Here is an 18,543-nt window from a genome sequence, read left to right as displayed (position 1 = left end):
TAAATTCAGTTGATTGGACATGATTTGAAAAGGCATACACCTGTTTATATAAGGTCCCAGGGTTGACAGTGCATGTCAAAGCACAAACCAAGCATGAAGACAAAGGAATTGTCTGCAGACCTCCTAGAAAGGATTGTCTCGAGGCACAAGGCTGGGGAAGGTTACAGAAACATTTCTGCTGCTCTGAAAGTTCCAATGAGCACAGTGGCCTCTATTATATGTACGTGGAAGATGTTTGGAACCACCAGGACTCTTCCTAGAGCTGGCCGGCCATCTAAGCTGATCGGGGGAGAAGGGCTTTAGTCAGGGATCAATAACCCAATGATCACTCTGTCTGAGCTCAAGCGTTCCTCTGTGGAGAGAGGAGAACCTTACAGAAGAACAACCATCTGTGCAGCAATCCACCAATCAGACCTGTATGATAGTCTGGCCAGACGGAAGCCACTCCCCGCCTGGATTTTGCCAAAAGGCATCTGAACGACCATAAGAAACTCTGATTCGGATCTCTGATTCGGATGGGACTAAAATTAAAACCCTTTGGAGTGAATGCCAGGCGTTACGTTTGGAGAAAACCAGGCACCGCTCATCACCAATACCATCCCTACAGTGAAACATGGTGGTGGCAGCATTATGCTGTGGGGATGGGAACTGGTAGGCTGGTCATGATAGAGGGAAAGATGAATGCAGCAATGCACAGTGACACCCTGAATGAAAACCTGCTTCAGAGTGCCCTTGACCTCAGACTGGTGCGACAATTCATTTTCCGGCAAGACAATGACCCAAAGCACTCCGCCAAAACATCAATTGAGTAGCTTCACAACAACTCGGTAAATGACCTTGAGTGGCCCAGCCAGAGCAGAACTAAATCCTATTGAACATCTCTGGAGAGATCTGAGAATGGCTGTACACCGTCGCTTCCCATCCAACCTGATAGGCAAGGCAAGGCAAGGCAGGTTTATTTATATAGCACATTTTATACACAGTGGCAATTCAAAGTGCTTTACATAAACAAGAATAAAAAAAACATGTAAAATAAAAATAAAAACAAATAATAAAAATGCGTAAAAAAACATAAAAACAGGTAAAATGTGATTTAAAAGAATGAAGAAGAAGAGAAAAACATGATAGTGCAATCTGTCGGACGCAGCACATTGCTCATTCAGTAAAGGCACAGCTAAACAGATGTGTTTTCAGTCTTGATTTGAATGTGCCTAATGTTGGAGCACATCTGATCATTTCCGGAAGCTGATTCCAGCAGCGAGGGGCGTAGTGGCTGAAAGCTGATTCACCCTGCTTTGACTGAACTCTTGGAACTTCTAGTTTATATGATCCAAAAGATCTGAGTGATCTGTTGGGTTTGTATTCAGTGCGCATATCTGTAATGTATTGAGGTCCTAGGCCATTTAGTGATTTATAGACCAGTAATAATACTGTAAAATCTATTCTGAATGTAACTGGCAGCCAGTGTAAAGACTTGAGGACAGGTGTGACGTGCTCTGATTTCCTGGTTCAGGTCAGAATTTTGGCTGCAGCGTTCTGGATGAGCTGTAACTGTCTGATTGTCTTTTTAGGAAGACCAGTGAGGAGTCCATTACAGTAATCCACCCTGCTGCTGATAAAAGCATGAACAAGTTTTTCTAAATCTTCACTAGAAACAAAGCATCTGATAGAGCATGAGGGGTACTGCAAAGAGGAATTGCCCAAAAATTCCCAAAGACAGGTGTGCCAAGCTTGTGGCTTCATATTCAAAAAGACTTGAGGCTGTAATTGCTGCCAAAGGTGCATCAACAAAGAAATGAGCAAAGGCTGTGGATGCTGATGTACATGTTAATTTTCAGTTTTTTTATTTTTAATAAATTTGCAACAATTTCAAAAACAGTTTTTTCACAGTGTCATTATGGGGTGTTGTGTGTAGAATTTTGAGGAAATAAATGGATTTAATACATTTTGGAAAAAGGCTGTGACATAAAAAATGTGGAAAAAGTGAAGCGCTATGAATACTTTCCCGATGCACTGTATTAGTATATAAATATAAGGTCACCTAATATGAATTGGGACCAAGAAATGCAAAAGGCCTGAGGGATCAGTTATTTTCTCTTATATTTTGGAAATTTGATACCGGGAATCATGCTGTTAAAGGCGATGGTCCTCTGACCAATGAAATCTTGGCCTATCGGATCATGATCCCACACCAGGAAGCGTATAAGAGCGTTCTCTGGCATGTGCAGAGTGAAGACGAGAGTTTCTTCCCACATAGGATTGAATCCTGAAAAAGAAAGAGAGAAGAGGAGGTGTGAGGAGGCCTAATTCATGGAGAAATTATATAATGCATGAGACTATTGGAGGTGTCAGAATGTTCATATTCACCTGCCAGTTACACTCAAACAAAATTACCTGCCCGACCTTCACAAAATAAGCCACTTACTGAAATTGCTCACTATAGAGGGGCTGAATAAATTAATCGAGTGTTATTCTTCTAAAATTGTTCATTGTATTTAACACATTTAACCAGCAGATACAGAGTACATCCAGAATAAAAAGTCTTTTAAAACAATCTGCACTGCATAACCTCTGGAGTCCCTCATGGCTCTATTCTTGGATCACTGTAGTTCTTGTTTTACATGCTGTTTTTAAGTGGCTACTATAAACAAATCCCATCTAAAATCATGCCAAATTCTGCCACTTCATGTTTCACAGAACACACAAATAAACAAATAAATAAATAGAGCCCATTACTAAGCCTGTACTGCACACCATCTCAAAGTTATTACACCTACGCATTCCTTAATATAGTCTGCATTTGACAGCATCCAAAATTGTCAACTTCCAAATTACAGTAGCACCACAATAAATAAAAATAATAATAAAGGGCGACACGGTGGCTCAGTGCTTAGCACTGTCGCCTCACAGCAAGAAGGTTGCTGGATCGAGTCCCAGAGGGGTCAGTTGGCATTTCTGTGTGGAGTTTGCATGTTCTCCCAGTGTCGGCGTGGGTTTCCTGCGCTATAGGTGAATTGGATAAACTAAATTGGTCGTAGTGTATGTGTGTGTAGCTGGAAAAACATATGCTGGATAAGTTGGTGGTTCATTCTGGTGTGGTGACCTCTTATGAATAAAAGGACTAAGCTGAAGGAAAATGGATAATTGAATGAATAAATAAATTTGGAGGAGGAAACCTGCAAAAACAACAAATAAACACAAAAAACAATATATAATAAATAAATACACAGATAAATAAATATATATTAAATACTAAAGTGAATGTTGTCAATGTTTATCAAGGGAGGACAAAAAACTACTTTCATTTCAGCATTTATTTATTTTTATGCAGGATTTCTATGTATATTTATTTACTTATTTACATATTTATTTGTTTTATTTATGTAAAAGTTTGTGGATATATATACATATTTATTTATTTATTTGCATATTTATTTATTGTTTTATTTATGCAAAATGTTTTGGATTTGAATATACTTTTCTTGTTTGAATTCCGTATTTATTTATTATTTTTATTTATGCAGGAATTTGTGGATTTTAATATATAAATTTACTTATTTATCTGTGCATTTATTTATTTATTTATTTTTACACTGGAATTAGTGTACATACATATGTGTGTGTGTGTGTGTGTGTGTGTGTGTGTGTGTGTGTGTGCATTTGCATATTTATTTATTTCTTGTTTTTTTATGCAGGAATTTGTGGAATTTTATATTTATTTATTTATTTATGTGCATAATTATTTATGTTTTGTTTTATTTATGCAGACATTTGTGTGTGTATATATACACACACACACACACACACATATATATATATATATATATGTGTGTGTGTGTGTGTATTTGCATATTTTTTTTATTTATTGTTTTTTTATGCAGGAATTTGTGAATAGTTTTTATTTATTTATTTTTTATTTGTGTATTTATTTATTTATTGTTTTCTTTATACATAAACTTGTGGATTATATAAATATTTGTGTATTTATTTACTTATTGTTTTATTTATGCAGAATTTGTAGATTTGTAGATTTATATATTTTCATTGTTTTATTTACATATGTATTTATTTATTGTTTTTTTATGCAGTGGATTAATTAGATTAATGTATTAATTTGTGGATTTATTACTTAATTTATTTATTAATTTGCATGTCTATTTATTACATTTCTTGCAGGATTTATCCTACATCGATCAATCAATCAATCAATCAATCAATCAATCAATCAATCAATCAATCAATCAATCAATCAAATCAATCCTGATCTGCCCTACAAAAACACACAACTTCCAATTGTTTCAAACTTCCAACCACAATGTGGCATTCTGCACTTATCACCTGTGAGTCATCACAAAAAGGTGTCGATTAACATGTAAATTGAGTTCATGAATTATTGAAATGTTTACAGTCAGAAAGATTGGCTTTCGAGGTTAGATCTTAGGCTTCCAAACAAATGAACACTCAAGGAAATGGCTTCACAGTTTAATGACACTTTAATGACCAATCCCCAGACAATTACAGGTTCAATTTCAAGATGTGCTGTTGATGTGGTTTGTGTGTGTAGTATAAAATCTGTCATGATATTACTCTCTCACCATTGTCGTCAACCACTCTGGTTTGCTCTTTGCAGCAATCCACCGGTAGCCCAATAATCTCCACTTCCACAAACGGATCGATTATCTACACAAGAAATATTAAATAAGAATATTTAAAAGAGCTTTAAAACAATACAAAAGCATGTGTTAAGGTAAACATTTATATATAGAAGCAAATGAATCAAGGGCACATTTCATTTAAAGAAAAATCAAGAGCTAAAACTAAACAATTCTTGATTTTTTTTTCTAGGACAATTTATTACTTTTATATTCAATCCACTTAAATTGGTAAAAACTAGTTAATTCCTTCATGTTGACCCAATACAAATCAATTGTGCTTACTTTTTGCAGCTGGAAGAGCATCCGCTGCATAAAACATTTGCTGGATATTATGCCGGTTCATTCTGCTGTGGCAACCCCAATTAATAGAAGACTAAGAGAAGGGACTAATATTCAAGTCTAAGAGAAGCACAAATGCACCATCAGAGCCCATGAAATATCTCCTGTATCACTTATCATGTATGAAATTATGATTTTTTATTGAAATGTTACCTAATGTGTGACCCCCCCACCCCCCTCCTGTCCAATCTGTCTTGTATTATTCACACAATGACAGCTAATATGTATTGTGAGAAGACCAGCGATTGAAAGACTTGTTCAGTGAAATTCATATACATACTTTTCGCAATTCATTCAAATCCTGTTGAATCCTGATCATCATTCCTTTCAAAAAATTTATGTACATTATGCAGAGTACATTATGTATGCTTAATGGATTGTAAATAAATCACAAATACTTTAAATCATAAGCAAATAGTGAAAAAACTTTGATCAGTATAATAAATGTTTTCATTTGGCTTCTTTTTGTTGTGAAACTAAAAGTGTGTGCTAAAGAAACCCAATGCTTTAAATAATAATAATAATAATAATAATAATAATAATAATAATAATAATAATAATAATAATAAATAATAATAAACAATAACAACAAATTATTTAGAAAAACAAAAATAAATAAATGTAAATATAAATAAAAAAATATAAATAAAGATTAAATAAAATTATAAAAAATAAGATTATATATAAATAAGATTAAAAATAAATAAGTTATAAATAAATAAGATTAAAAATAAATAAGATCATAAATAAATAAGATCATAAATAAGATTATAAATAAATAATATTAAAAATAAATAACATAAATAAATTAGATTATAAATAAATAAGATTAAAAATAAATAAGATTAAAATAATAAGATAAATAAATAAAGTTTTAGAAACAAAGTGTAGAGATAAAATTTTTTTTAAGTTATTCTGGATTTGCTGAAAAATGCACAATTATCCTGGATTTTTTTGTATGTGTTAAATAAATGAATAACAAACAAACAAACAAACAAACAAACAAACAAACAAACAAACTAACTAACTAACTAACTAACTATTTTAGAGCTAAAGATTATAGGCAAATGATTCTGGATTTTCTGAAAAATGCAGAATTATTTTGGATTTTTGTCAATGTATTACATATAAAGGTAAATATAAATATAAAGTTTTAGAGTTAAAGTTTATAAGCAAAATAAGTTAAAATTATTATGGATTTGCTTAAAAATCCAGAATTATTCTGGATGCATTGCTTGATAGCATTCATTGGATTGAAAGCATTCTATTTTTTTGTCATTATGTTTGTTTTCATACAGTTTGGATACAAGTTTAGTTTTTTTATTGCTGAGACAACAATTAATAGTTGACCATTTAAGGTTAGTTTAATTTGAAGTGGACTGCTGAAGGTTTGCTTTACCTCTCCTCTGTCCCCCAGCATGGAGTCTTTTGGTTTGGGCAATTGCTGACCACTGATGACCTTAAGAATCAGTTGCTTTTTCAATCGACCTGGCAAAGGATCCTCAGCTACTGGATTAAAGGAACCTGCAAGAACAAAGAGGACAGATTATTTAAAAATGTCATACTCAAAGCTCATTTTAATATTTCATGACATAATTTCCAATTTGGCTTGCTTGGGTTAGGATGTCTAACTTTGACTTGATTTATTGATGTTCTTTTGCACTAAAAAGTCTTGCAAAGTAATGCAAATATTGTATTTATCCACTTGATTTGCCCAATTTATTAAAGGGAAATGCTAAACTTCAGCTAAATTATTATTATTACACAGCTCTCACAAATGCTTGATTTGAATTGATCAATCACAACTCATAAAGTGGACCTATTATGGAAAAATCACTGTTATAACGGGTTTAAACACAGTTATGTGACAACAGTCTGTGAATATAGCCAGCTTTTAATGGTCTTTTTATAATCCCACTTGATAAAAACACTTTGATTAACATTCTCCCAAAATAAGATAAAATAAAATAAAAAAGTCAAATAAAATAAAAAACTAAATAAAATTGAATCATGCAGAATATGTACTTTATAAATAACAAATAAACATGTTTAATAATAGGCAAGTAATAACTATTAAACAATGAGAATTGGTACTTAAACTAAAATGTAATTAAATTAAATTAAATTAAATTGTAGTTAAAATAAAATAAAATAAAAGATCATGCAAAATGTATACTTAAGTAAACTATAATAAAATGAATGCAAAAAAGAATGAAAAAGATGTGTCAATAAACTCCTAATTTGCCACTCATTATTAGCTATTAAGATATAAGTTTCGTTATTGGTGTAGGATTAGGGATTTACAATAAGATCATGCACAATATGTACTTCATAAATTGCATTTAACAGCAAATATCCTAATAATGCCCAGCAGGCACAATACATTGTTATTAGGTCAGATTTAGGTTGTGATGTCAGGTGACCAAAATTCAATGTCTAGCAAGTGTCTAAGGAGAATGTTTTTTTGATGTCCAATAATAGCCCCTTTCACACATACAGACCTTTCCGGAAAATTACCGGCAATTTTCCGGAAAGGTTGTATGTGTGAACAGGTCCTTTTTGAAAATACCGGTAAATTCGTTCTGGCTATTTTCCGGAAAGAGAAGTTGTAACATTACCGGCAATTTGCCGGAATGCTGCGCTGTGTGAACGCAGAAGGAATATTTCCGGAATAAGCGCGTGCACGTCTAGAACGTGCTGACCTAAGACTTCTGCTTTAGCCAATCACAACAGTCAGACGCATTTACGTCCGCGCGGTTTATGAGAATTAAAGCCTTTGAATATTTTCCCAGACACATTTAGCTGCTAGAAGTTAGTCAAATCACGTTTATATGTTCTTCTTAATGCCAACTGTGTAAATGATCATCGATGAGATGCTAATGATAAGCCGTTGTTTGTTTACCTTCAAGCTTTGCGTGTGCCCATGAAACAGCCTGTGAGCGCCTGCACACGCACATATTATGAACATCTCGAAATGCGAAAGTGATCCTGCGAAAGTTGTTTACAATATTGATCATCCACAGAGTTTGTAATTTAGTCAAATGTTTACAAATACAAGCGCAGCCGTTTAAAGCTCATTTGTGGTGAATGATGTCAGAATTTACCGGTATTTTGGAATGGATGTGTGAATGCTCTTTTCCGGAAAAATTCCGTAACGTCCTCGCCTGTGTGAACAGCGCTTTTTTCAATATACCGGTAAAGTCGTTCCGTAAATTTTCCGGATATTTACCGGTATCACTGTGTGAAAGGGGCTAATGACGTCAAATGAAGTTGATATTCGGTTGATTTTAGGTTGTGTTGAAAAGTGACCAAAACCTAGCATTGAGACAACATCTTAAACCAGCGTCATATTGACGTCAAATACTGACATTTATTCATCAGGTATGGCCACCAAAATTCAGCGTCTGATAGACGTCATAGTGGTAACATCCACACAACCTCAAGCTGTAACATCATTAGACGTTGATATTTGGTTGATTTTAGGTTTGATGTTGGACAGTAACGTTGGTCTGACGTCAACCTGATTTTCATTTCCAAGCAAAATGCAATGTTCCCATGACAGGTACACGTCAAACTGACGTAATGCTGACGTCCTGTGCCTGTTGAGTAGGCAGCTATTAAGCTTAAAATAAAATAAAATAAAATAAAATAAAATAAAATAAAATAAAGATTGATTATGCTGCTGTCCTATGCATGCTGGCTAGGCAGCTAATAAGCTTAAAATAAAATAAAACAAAATAAAATAAAATAAAAAATAAAATAAAATAAAATAAAATAAAATAAAATAAAATAAAATAAAATAAAATAAAATAAAATAAAATAAAAATAAAAACTAAATAAGGATTGATTATGCTGTTGTCCTATGCATGCTAGGTAGGCAGCTAATAAGCTTAAAAAAATAAAATAAAATAAAATAAAATAAAATAAAATAAAATAAAATAAAATAAAAATAAAACTAAATAAGGATTGATTATGCTGCTGTCCTATGCATGCTGGCTAGACAGCTAATGAGCTTAAAATAAAATAAAATAAAATAAAATAAAATAAAATAAAATAAAATTAAATTAAAAACTAAATAAGGATTGATTATGCTGCTGTCCTATGCATGCTGGGTAGGCAGCTAATAAGCTTAAAATAATAAAATAAAATAAAATAAAATAAAATAAAATAAAATAAAATAAAATAAAATAAAATAATATTGATTATGAATAATCGTATGCACCAACGCTCTAATAAAATAGAACAAAATAAAAAGCAAGAAGATGTATTATACAAAACACAGACATACAATACCTATAAAATATGTAGATTGGAGGAAGCACACTAATGGGTATACTGACCTTCACACAAGCAGCCAGGCTTCTGAATGTAACCACAGTTGCCATTGCAATAGAACTTAGCTCTGTTGAGCTGCAGCACTCTTCCCTCTGACTGGTAATTCAGCGCAACTGCACAAAATAAATCGATCAAAACTCAACAACAATCATAATAACAAGAATATCAATATTATCAGTGATCATTCCAGCAACTGAAATCACACAGGTGAAGTCAAAATTATTACAAATATTTTTTCGTTTTGAAATATTTCCCAAATGATGCTTAACAGAGCAAGGAAATGTGTCACAGTATGTCTGATAATATTTTTTCTTCTGAAGAAAGTCTTTTTTGGTTTATTTTGGCTAAAATAAAAGCAGATTTGAATTTTTTACACAATGATTGCCTAATTACCTTAACTTAAGCCTTTAATATCACTTTAAGCTGAATTCTAGCATCTTGAAAAATATCTAGTCAAATATTATTCACTGTCATCATGGCAAAGATAAAATAAATTAGTTATTAGAAATGTGTTATTAAAACTATTATGTTTAGACGTGTTGAAAAAATTCCTTCTGTTAAACAGAAATATACAGGAGGGTATAATTCTGGAGGGTTAATAATTCTGACTTCAACTCTATATCATCAAGGACCATTCCAGCAACTGAAATCATATGTTTTATAATAAGTCATTAGCAAATCTAGTTGTGTCTTCAATATTAATGAGCAGCAGGTTGCCAGTATGCTTTAGACATGCTGTTTATTCGCAGTCTCCCGGATAAACATAAACATTTGTCAGTGGGTGGACTGGCGTACCCAGATGGCAGCCAGCGTTCCAGAAGGGCTGTGGGTTGAAGTTGCTGGAGTCCACGCGGTAAGGAGATGGGTAGACGCGAGAGAGCTGCCGCTGGTTGAACCGCATGAACGGCACCGGCTTCTGCTGGATTAACTGATGAGCTTTGGTCTCGCTCATCGACGACACCTGCCAAGTGACACCTGCCAACAAACACACATAAAGTCAGAATTATTAGCCCCCCTTTCATTTTTTTTTTTATACATATTTCCCAGATGATGTTAAACATGATCAAGGAAATTTTTCACAGTATGTCTGATAATATTTTTTCTTCTAGAGAAAGTCTTTTGTTTTATTTCGGCTAGAGTAAAAGCAGTTTTTATTTTTTTAAACACCATTTTGAGGACAAAATTATTAGCCTCTTTAGGCTAATTTTTTTCTCGATAGTCTACAGAACAAACCATCGTTATACAATACCCTAACCTGCCTAGTTAAACTAATTAACCTAGTTAAGCCTTTAAATGTCACTTTAAGCTGTATAGAAATGTCTTGAAAAATATCTAGTCAAATATTATTTACTGTCATCACGGCAAAGATAAAATAAATCAGTTTTTAGAGATGAGTTATTAAAACTATTATGTTTAGAAATGTGTTGAAAAAAAAATCTGCTCTCCGTTAAACAAAAAATAAACAGGGGGGATAATAATAATTCTGATATAAACTGTGTACACTTTTTAAAATTAATTAAATATAATTTGGGGCACAAGTTAACGCTGCAGCATTTTTAAGCAACACAAACGACTAATAATAGTTATAATAAAGATTTCTAATAAATATCTTGATTGTTGAAAATGCCCTGGAGCCTTTTAAAGATATTGATTTTAAAATAATTTAAAAATAATATTGTTGGAGTCTATCAATAATAATAATAATAATAGTAATAATAATAATAATAATAATAGTAATAATAATAATAATAATAATCATAAAAAATAATAATAGTAATCATAATAATAATAATAATAATAATAATAATAATAATAATAATAATAAATAATAATAGTAAAAATAATAATAATAATAATAATAATAGTAATAATAATAATAATCATAAAAAATAATAATAATAGTAATAATAATAATAATAATAATAATAATAATAATAATAATAATAATAATAATAATAATAAATAATAATAATAGTAATAATCATAATAATAATAATAATAATAATAGTAATAATAATCATAAAAAAATAATAATAATAACAATAATAATAATAATAATAATAATAATACATTTTATTTGTAATGCACTTTTCCTATACTCAAAGCGCTACAGGCGAAACACTAAAACACAAGGCAAGCAAAACAGCACCACAATAAAAGATGGAATAAAACAATAAAAATATGAACCATAAGATAGTAATAAAAAGTTATACAAAATAATCATCCTAAATTAAAAGCAATGCTAAAAAGGTGAGTCTTAAAAAGTTTCGTAAAACAGTCCAGAGAGGCGGCATTCCTAATGCTGATGGGGAGTTCATTCCAAAGCTTAGGCGCACTGTGTGAAAAAGCCCTCCCACCCATGGTCTTGAGTTTACACCATGGCTGATGCAATGTAAGTCTCGATTCAGAATGAAGACTGCGGGCTGGGGTGGCGAGGGTCACCAGGTCGCAGATGTAACTGGGTGCTAACCCATGCACTGCTTTGAAAGTTAAAATCAAGGTCTTAAAATATCAACTATATTTTAGCTTTAAATAGACTCAGGATTTAAAGGAGAAGACAACAACACTTTTGAAGACTCATGCACTTAAAATAGACACCAATATAGTTGTTTTTCATATTTTTTTCTTATTATTATGTATGGTGCGTAAATAAATATGGCCATTTGGAGACATTTTAAGTCCTTTTCACCTTGAGACTCAAAGTCTGGCATTCCCACAGATTTCATGTATACCAGGTCAGAAAGGGCTCTTGACAGCTTCATGGTTTTTTTCTTCCTGTTAAAACACATTAGATACTGTAGATTAGAAAAAGATAGTCGCAAAGAATAACTAACTCAATGTATGACTAAACATTTCCCAGTGATGGGTTCCAGCTGGAAGGGCATCCGCTGCGTAAAAACACGCTGGATAAGTTGGCGGTTTGTTCCGCTGTGGCGACCCTGAATTAAAAAAGGGACTAAGCCGAAAAGAAAATGTATGACTAAACATACACTGGCCACTTTATTAGGTACAGCTTTCCAATGACAGGAATGCAAATACTATCTAATAATCAATCATGTGAAGCCAATGAAGCTTGTAGACATGGTCAAGATGATCTGCTGAACTTAGAAATGGGATTTAAATGGACAAATCTGTTGATCTACAGGCATATAACTATCTCCAGGATTTAGAGAGAATTGTCAATTATACAGAAGTTATACATTCAGAAAAGTTAAGTGGATAAAAGTGTCTTGATGATGCCAGAGGTCAGAGAGGAACGGTCAGAATGATTCAAACACATGGGTATTCTGCAAACCAAGGTCTGCAGAGGCGAGTTTCTGAATGCACAATGCGTCCAACCTTGAAGCAGATGTTATGTGTTATTGAATAAGTAACACTGAGGCTAACATTCAAACAGGCTCATCAAAATTGTACAACATTGTACAACACTCCACTCCACTCCAAGTCATCAAGAGTTAAACAGTTGAGTTTGACCATTTTCGAATCCTTTTTTCATTTTCGAGCACCTAGCTTAGCTTAGCATAGATTATTGAATCGGATTAGACCATTAGCATCTCGCTCAAAAAAATTTTTAACCAACGAAAATTGAAAAGCTGCTATTTTCTAGGTAAATACGGCTAGGAACTATAGTCTAACTCTGGAATAATAAACAAGAAAATTTGCTGCTTAATGGTTGGAGTAAGCACAATGATATTATGCAGCTACTGCAGATAGTTTGCAGGTAGGTAACTAGGCAACAGTGCTGCATCATATCATCACATCTTAGCAAACAATAAAAGAGTCAAGCTTTAAATCGGGAAGTTATCTAAATGTTTTTTTTTTTTTTTCTTGAGTGGAATGCTAATGGTCTAATCCAATTCAATGATTAATGCTAAGCTAAGCTAAAAGTGCTGTGGCCAGACCTGAAAATTGACTGAGTGGATTCAAAAATAGTAAAACTCAACCGTTTACCTCTGGTTGTAATATGAGCCCTTCTTATATTATAAGATTCATTCATTCATTCATTCTATTTCTTTTTGGATTAGTACCTTTATTAATCTGGGGTCACCACAGCGGAATGAACCGCCAACTTATCCAGCATATGTTTTACACAGCGGATGCAACCCATCTCTGGAAAACACCCATACACTCATACACTATGGACAACTTAGCCTATCCAATTCACCTGTACTGCATGTCTTTGGACTGTGGGGGAAACCGGAGCACATGGAGGAAACCCACGCGAACGCAGGGAGAACATGCAAACTCCTCAGAGAAACGCCAACTGGCCCCGCCGAGGCTCGAACCAGCGACCTTCTTGCTGATATTATAAGATATTATATTATATTTTAAGATATGAGTGTTCCTTACAGAAAATTTCTGATGAGTCTTGATTATAACCGTTGATTTTGGCACAGTGTCAGGATTTGGCATAAACTACCTGAAAGCATGACTCCATCTTGTCTTTTATCAACAGTTCAAGCTGTTGATGGTGGGATGTGGGGGTTGACAGTATTTTCTCAGCACCCTCTTGGTTCATTAGTACCAGAAGATCATTGTTTATATGAAAAAGCCCACCCATTTATTACCATGAGGTGAAGGCAGGGTGACTTCCAGCAAGCGTGTTAAACACTCAAATAATCTCAGAATTGAAAGCTTTAGCTATAGTTCTACCAGGAAGACTGAGACGTAACGTCACTCATAATAATTATCTCGTCAGCCTATAACAACCAAGCAAGCCATGTATATAAGCCCATCTAAACAATCTGTTTTGCTCTACTCATGTGACGTTGCGGAAGTTTCCCTCCATCCTCCCTATCACCACCACCACCAGGCCGGCCTCGTCTCCCCTCAGAGGGTTGGCTTCGCCCTGCCTTCATCTTCAGGCAGGATCTGCCAGCTCATCCAGAGTTCTGCACTCTAGACGGGGCTTACGTCAAAGAACTTTATAAAAGGACCGTAACAAATTTGCATTCATGCAAACAATTCACAATAAATGTTCAAACGTTTATCTTCCTCCTATAGTCTTTCTGGTAGAACTAGTTTTTGGACAATTTCTTTGTGGATTTGGGGGAATTCACAAGTCTTGAGCAACTCTATGTCGATAGCATTTTGTTTACAATGCAGAGCGACATGGTGGCTCAGTAGTTAGCACTGTCACCTCACAACAAGAAGGTCGCTGGTTTGAGTCTGGGTCAGCTGGCATTTTTGTGCGGAGTTTGCATGTTCCCATGTTGGCATAGGTTTCCCCCGCGTGCTCAGGTTTCCCGCACAGTCCAAAGATATCAGCTATAGGTGAATTGAATAAACTAAATTGTTTATAGCAGGGGTCTCAAACTCGCGGCCCGCGGGCCATTTGCGGCCCTCAGTGCAATATTTTGTGGCCCGCGCCGACCGCTGTACTCTGACAGAATCAGCGGAGCGGGGAGAGAGAGCGTTCCCCGCTTCGCTGATTCTATCCGTACACAGCGCGCTTGTCACTCAATGCGCGTTGTCGCGCGCGTTCTGGTCAGCTGTGTTGTCGCGCGCGTACTCAAGAGCGGTGTTGTCGCGCGCCTACTGAAGGGTGGGACCGAGGGTGTGTCGCGTCGCGGGGGCACTTTTGATCATTTTGGAAGGGCACTTTCTATGCAAGACTAAAAAGGGCATGTGCACTGCACAGGTTGAGCCCTATGTGTGCACGTGCCTGCCCTGCATCTTATATATATTGATATTATAGGTAGATACAGACTGGTACAGACTGATGTGACTGGAGTGGGGTGGAGGTGTTTTATTTATACATATATACGCCTTTTTTAGGTGAGGGAATGGAAGTTTTGAGTGAGTTCCCCCACTTTTTTCCCTAGGACTTCAATAAGTCAAAGTACAGGTCTAGACTTAATGATGATCATCTTCAAGCCATACTGAGGGTCTCAACTGCTTCCGCTCTAAAGCCAAATGTGGTTCAGATTTGTGAGAAGAAGCGCTGTCAAGTCTCTGGCAGCAAGGAGTAGGCAAAAGATGCCATGTTCAGATGAACTGTTCATAATCTTCACTCAATTTTCTATTTATTGTTCAGGACACTTCATGTTCAGAAGAAATAATTAAAACTGTTAATAATGACATTTGAGGACTTTTTTTTGTGAAATCCCTTATGCGGCCCAGCCTCACCCAGACTTTGCCTCCTGTGGCCCCCAGGTAAATTGAGTTTGAGACCCCTGGTTTATAGTGTATGAGTGTGTATGGATGTTTCCCAGTACTGGGTTGCAGCTGGTAGGCCACCCAATGTGTTTTAGTTCATTCCGCTGTGGCGACCCCTGGTGAATAAAGGAACAAAGCTGAAGAAGAATGAATAAATGGAAGTCAATGTGCGCCAGGAATTAGCATTCTTCAAAGTATCTTCTTTAGTTTTCAACAGAAGAAAGAAAGTTATAATGGTATAAAGCCATGTGAGAGAAAGTAAATGATGAAGTAACTTGAATTTTTCAGGTCAGCTGTTCATTTAAGGCAGATTTGAAGATAAGATAGATTGGTGAACTATGCCTAATGAAAAATAAATCATGTATTTAAAATAAATCTAATCATCAAGAGTAATTCTAAATGGTACCTGCTGTGATGTGCTTGTGCTTTAGATGCCCCGCTTGAGCTCTCCTGATCGGTGTCGGTGTCCTCAAAACTAGAGGATTTCTTCACTTTGCTAGTCTTTTTCTACAGTAAACAGATGGAGTAGAGGTTAATGTCAAGTACTCCAGAGAGTCATGTACAGTGGGGGAAGAAGTACTGAACACATCACGGGTTTTCCTGGGAAAAATATTTCTAAAAGAAGCTGTTGACATGAAATTAAACCAAATTTAGATACAAATAACAATTTTTTAAATTTTTTTGTAAGAACACGATATTGACACAACTACTGAAATCTATTTAATACTTTAAATAAAGGCTTTTTTAATGATGGCAGCTTAAAGACGCCTCTCATATGGAGAATGAAGTCACATGCACTGCTTAGGTGTGAGTTTATCACAGACTTCAACCGAGTGTAAAAATCTTGATGTTTCTGTGAGTCTATCAAATCTCATCTTTATTTTGTGTTCTCTATTGGATTCAAGTCAGGGGATTGGCTAGGCCATTCCACAGCTTGATTTTCTTTCTCTGAAAGCATTTGAGAGTTTCCTCGGCTGTGTTTTGGATCATTGTCTTGCTGAAATGTCCATCCTGTTTTCATCTTCATCATCCTGCTAATCAGTGGCGGTAAAAATAATATGTGGCCCAGTAAGCTTTGAGATTTGTTTTACTTTATGCTAGTGTATTAATCCCAAGAGTGGTGATGCCAGAATAAAGACGTTAGTGGCCATTCACATTCGGTGTCTTTTGCTAGTTGACAAAACTAAAGTTGATATAATATAAGGATGATCTTATATTTTGACTAAGTATTGCTATAGAAGCAGAAAGAATGGGTAATGAGTCAGGGAGATAAGAACTCATAACATTATTTCTCGGCCTCGAGTCAAGTCCAAGATGAACAGATAATTCTACAAAACATTTTTTTTGTATTTTATAGAATTGTCAAAATTATTTTTTTTTCCAGTTACATTTAGGTTTGATTTCTATTATTTATTTATAATAATAATAATAATAATTGTATAATAATAATAATAAATAATAATAATATTAATAGTATTTTTTATTTATAATGATAGATAGATAGATAGATAGATAGATAGATAGATAGATAGATAGATAGATAGATAGATAGATAGATAGATAGATAGATAGATAGATAGATAGATAGATAGATAGATAGATAGATAGATATGAAGTTAGATTTCAAAGGATAGATGATAGATAGATAGATAGATAGATAGATAGATAGATAGATAGATAGATAGATAGATAGATAGATAGATAGATAGATAGATAGATAGATAGATAGATAGATAGATAGATAGATAGATAGATAGATAGATAGATAGATAGATAGATAGATAGATTTCAAAGGATAGATAGATAGATAGATAGATAGATAGATAGATAGATAGATAGATAGATAGATAGATAGATAGATAGATAGATAGATAGATAGATAGATAGATAGATAGATAGATAGATAGATAGATTTCAAAGGATAGATAGATAGATAGATAGATAGATAGATAGATAGATAGATAGATAGATAGATAGATAGATAGATAGATAGATAGATAGATAGATAGATAGATAGATAGATAGATAGATAGATTTCAAAGGATAGATAGATAGATAGATAGATAGATAGATAGATAGATAGATAGATAGATAGATAGATAGATAGATAGATAGATAGATAGATAGATAGATAGATAGATAGATAGATTTCAAAGGATAGATAGATAGATAGATAGATAGATAGATAGATAGATAGATAGATAGATAGATAGATAGATAGATAGATAGATAGATAGATAGATAGATAGATAGATAGATAGATAGATAGATAGATAGATAGATAGATTTCAAAGGATAGATAGATAGATAGATAGATAGATAGATAGATAGATAGATAGATAGATAGATAGATAGATAGATAGATAGATAGATAGATAGATAGATAGATAGATAGATAGATAGATAGATATGAAGTTAGATTTCAAAGGATAGATAGATAAACTAGATAGATACCCTTAACCCTAAACACTTACATTAAATAACCATACACCCCTAACCCCTTACCCTAAACCCTAACACTAAATAACCCTAAACCCTTAACCCCTAACCCTAAACCCTATTACTAAATAACCCTAAACCCTTATGGGGTGGTTCACCCAGGGTGCTATTCCAGCTAGCACCGCCACTGCTGCTAATGTAGATGTTGGACTGAAGCAGCTGAAGAACTACTGAGAGATTTCAGCTGCTGTCTGGGCTTTCACTGCCTTTTTTCATGTGTTCAATGCGTTTTCCCGGCACCATTTCATTTTATTACACAAAATTTAATTTGTAAACTAATTAGATTTGTTTTCTTTGCATATATGGATTTTTTTGGTAGTTACCAATATCCGGTAAAAATTTCAAGTCAACAGCACCTTTAGAAAAATGCTTTTGAGAAAAATGGTGACGTGTTCAATACTTATTTCTCCCACTGTATACACATTTGTTATGCATTTGGGTCACACTTTACAATTAGGTCTCATTAGTTAAGGTATTTACAAACATGAAGGAATAATGAACAGTACTTGTTATCATACCTCCTAATTAATCATAGCATAAAATCCAAATTCATGCT

At 33.9% G+C, this 18,543-nt stretch overlaps 1 protein-coding gene across 24 annotated transcripts in view; it reads right to left on the bottom strand.

Annotated features, from left to right (window-relative positions):
• Nucleotides 1–18,543, bottom strand: part of plch2a (phospholipase C, eta 2a) — a 297,121-nt gene that overhangs the window by 15,364 nt on the left and 263,214 nt on the right. For all 24 annotated transcript variants that reach the window (XR_012383552.1, XR_012383550.1, XR_012383551.1 and 21 more), the window contains 7 exons: nt 15,895–15,995; nt 12,019–12,104; nt 10,125–10,304; nt 9,335–9,442; nt 6,394–6,518; nt 4,596–4,680; nt 2,120–2,266 (listed from right to left, as the gene is read on the bottom strand). Coding sequence is in view for 15 of the 24 variants with exons in the window: in XM_073909056.1 (XP_073765157.1) it covers nt 2,120–2,266; nt 4,596–4,680; nt 6,394–6,518; nt 9,335–9,442; nt 10,125–10,304; nt 12,019–12,104; nt 15,895–15,995 (832 nt within the window). In the remaining 9 variants the exon portion in view is untranslated. The remainder of the gene's footprint in view (nt 1–2,119; nt 2,267–4,595; nt 4,681–6,393; nt 6,519–9,334; nt 9,443–10,124; nt 10,305–12,018; nt 12,105–15,894; nt 15,996–18,543) is intronic.

This window comes from Danio rerio, chromosome 8 (assembly GCF_049306965.1).
Source record: "Danio rerio strain Tuebingen ecotype United States chromosome 8, GRCz12tu, whole genome shotgun sequence".
NCBI lineage: Eukaryota > Metazoa > Chordata > Actinopteri > Cypriniformes > Danionidae > Danio > Danio rerio.
Note: the sequence above shows the minus strand (reverse complement) of the source record. Positions and strands in the feature narration are given on the sequence as shown.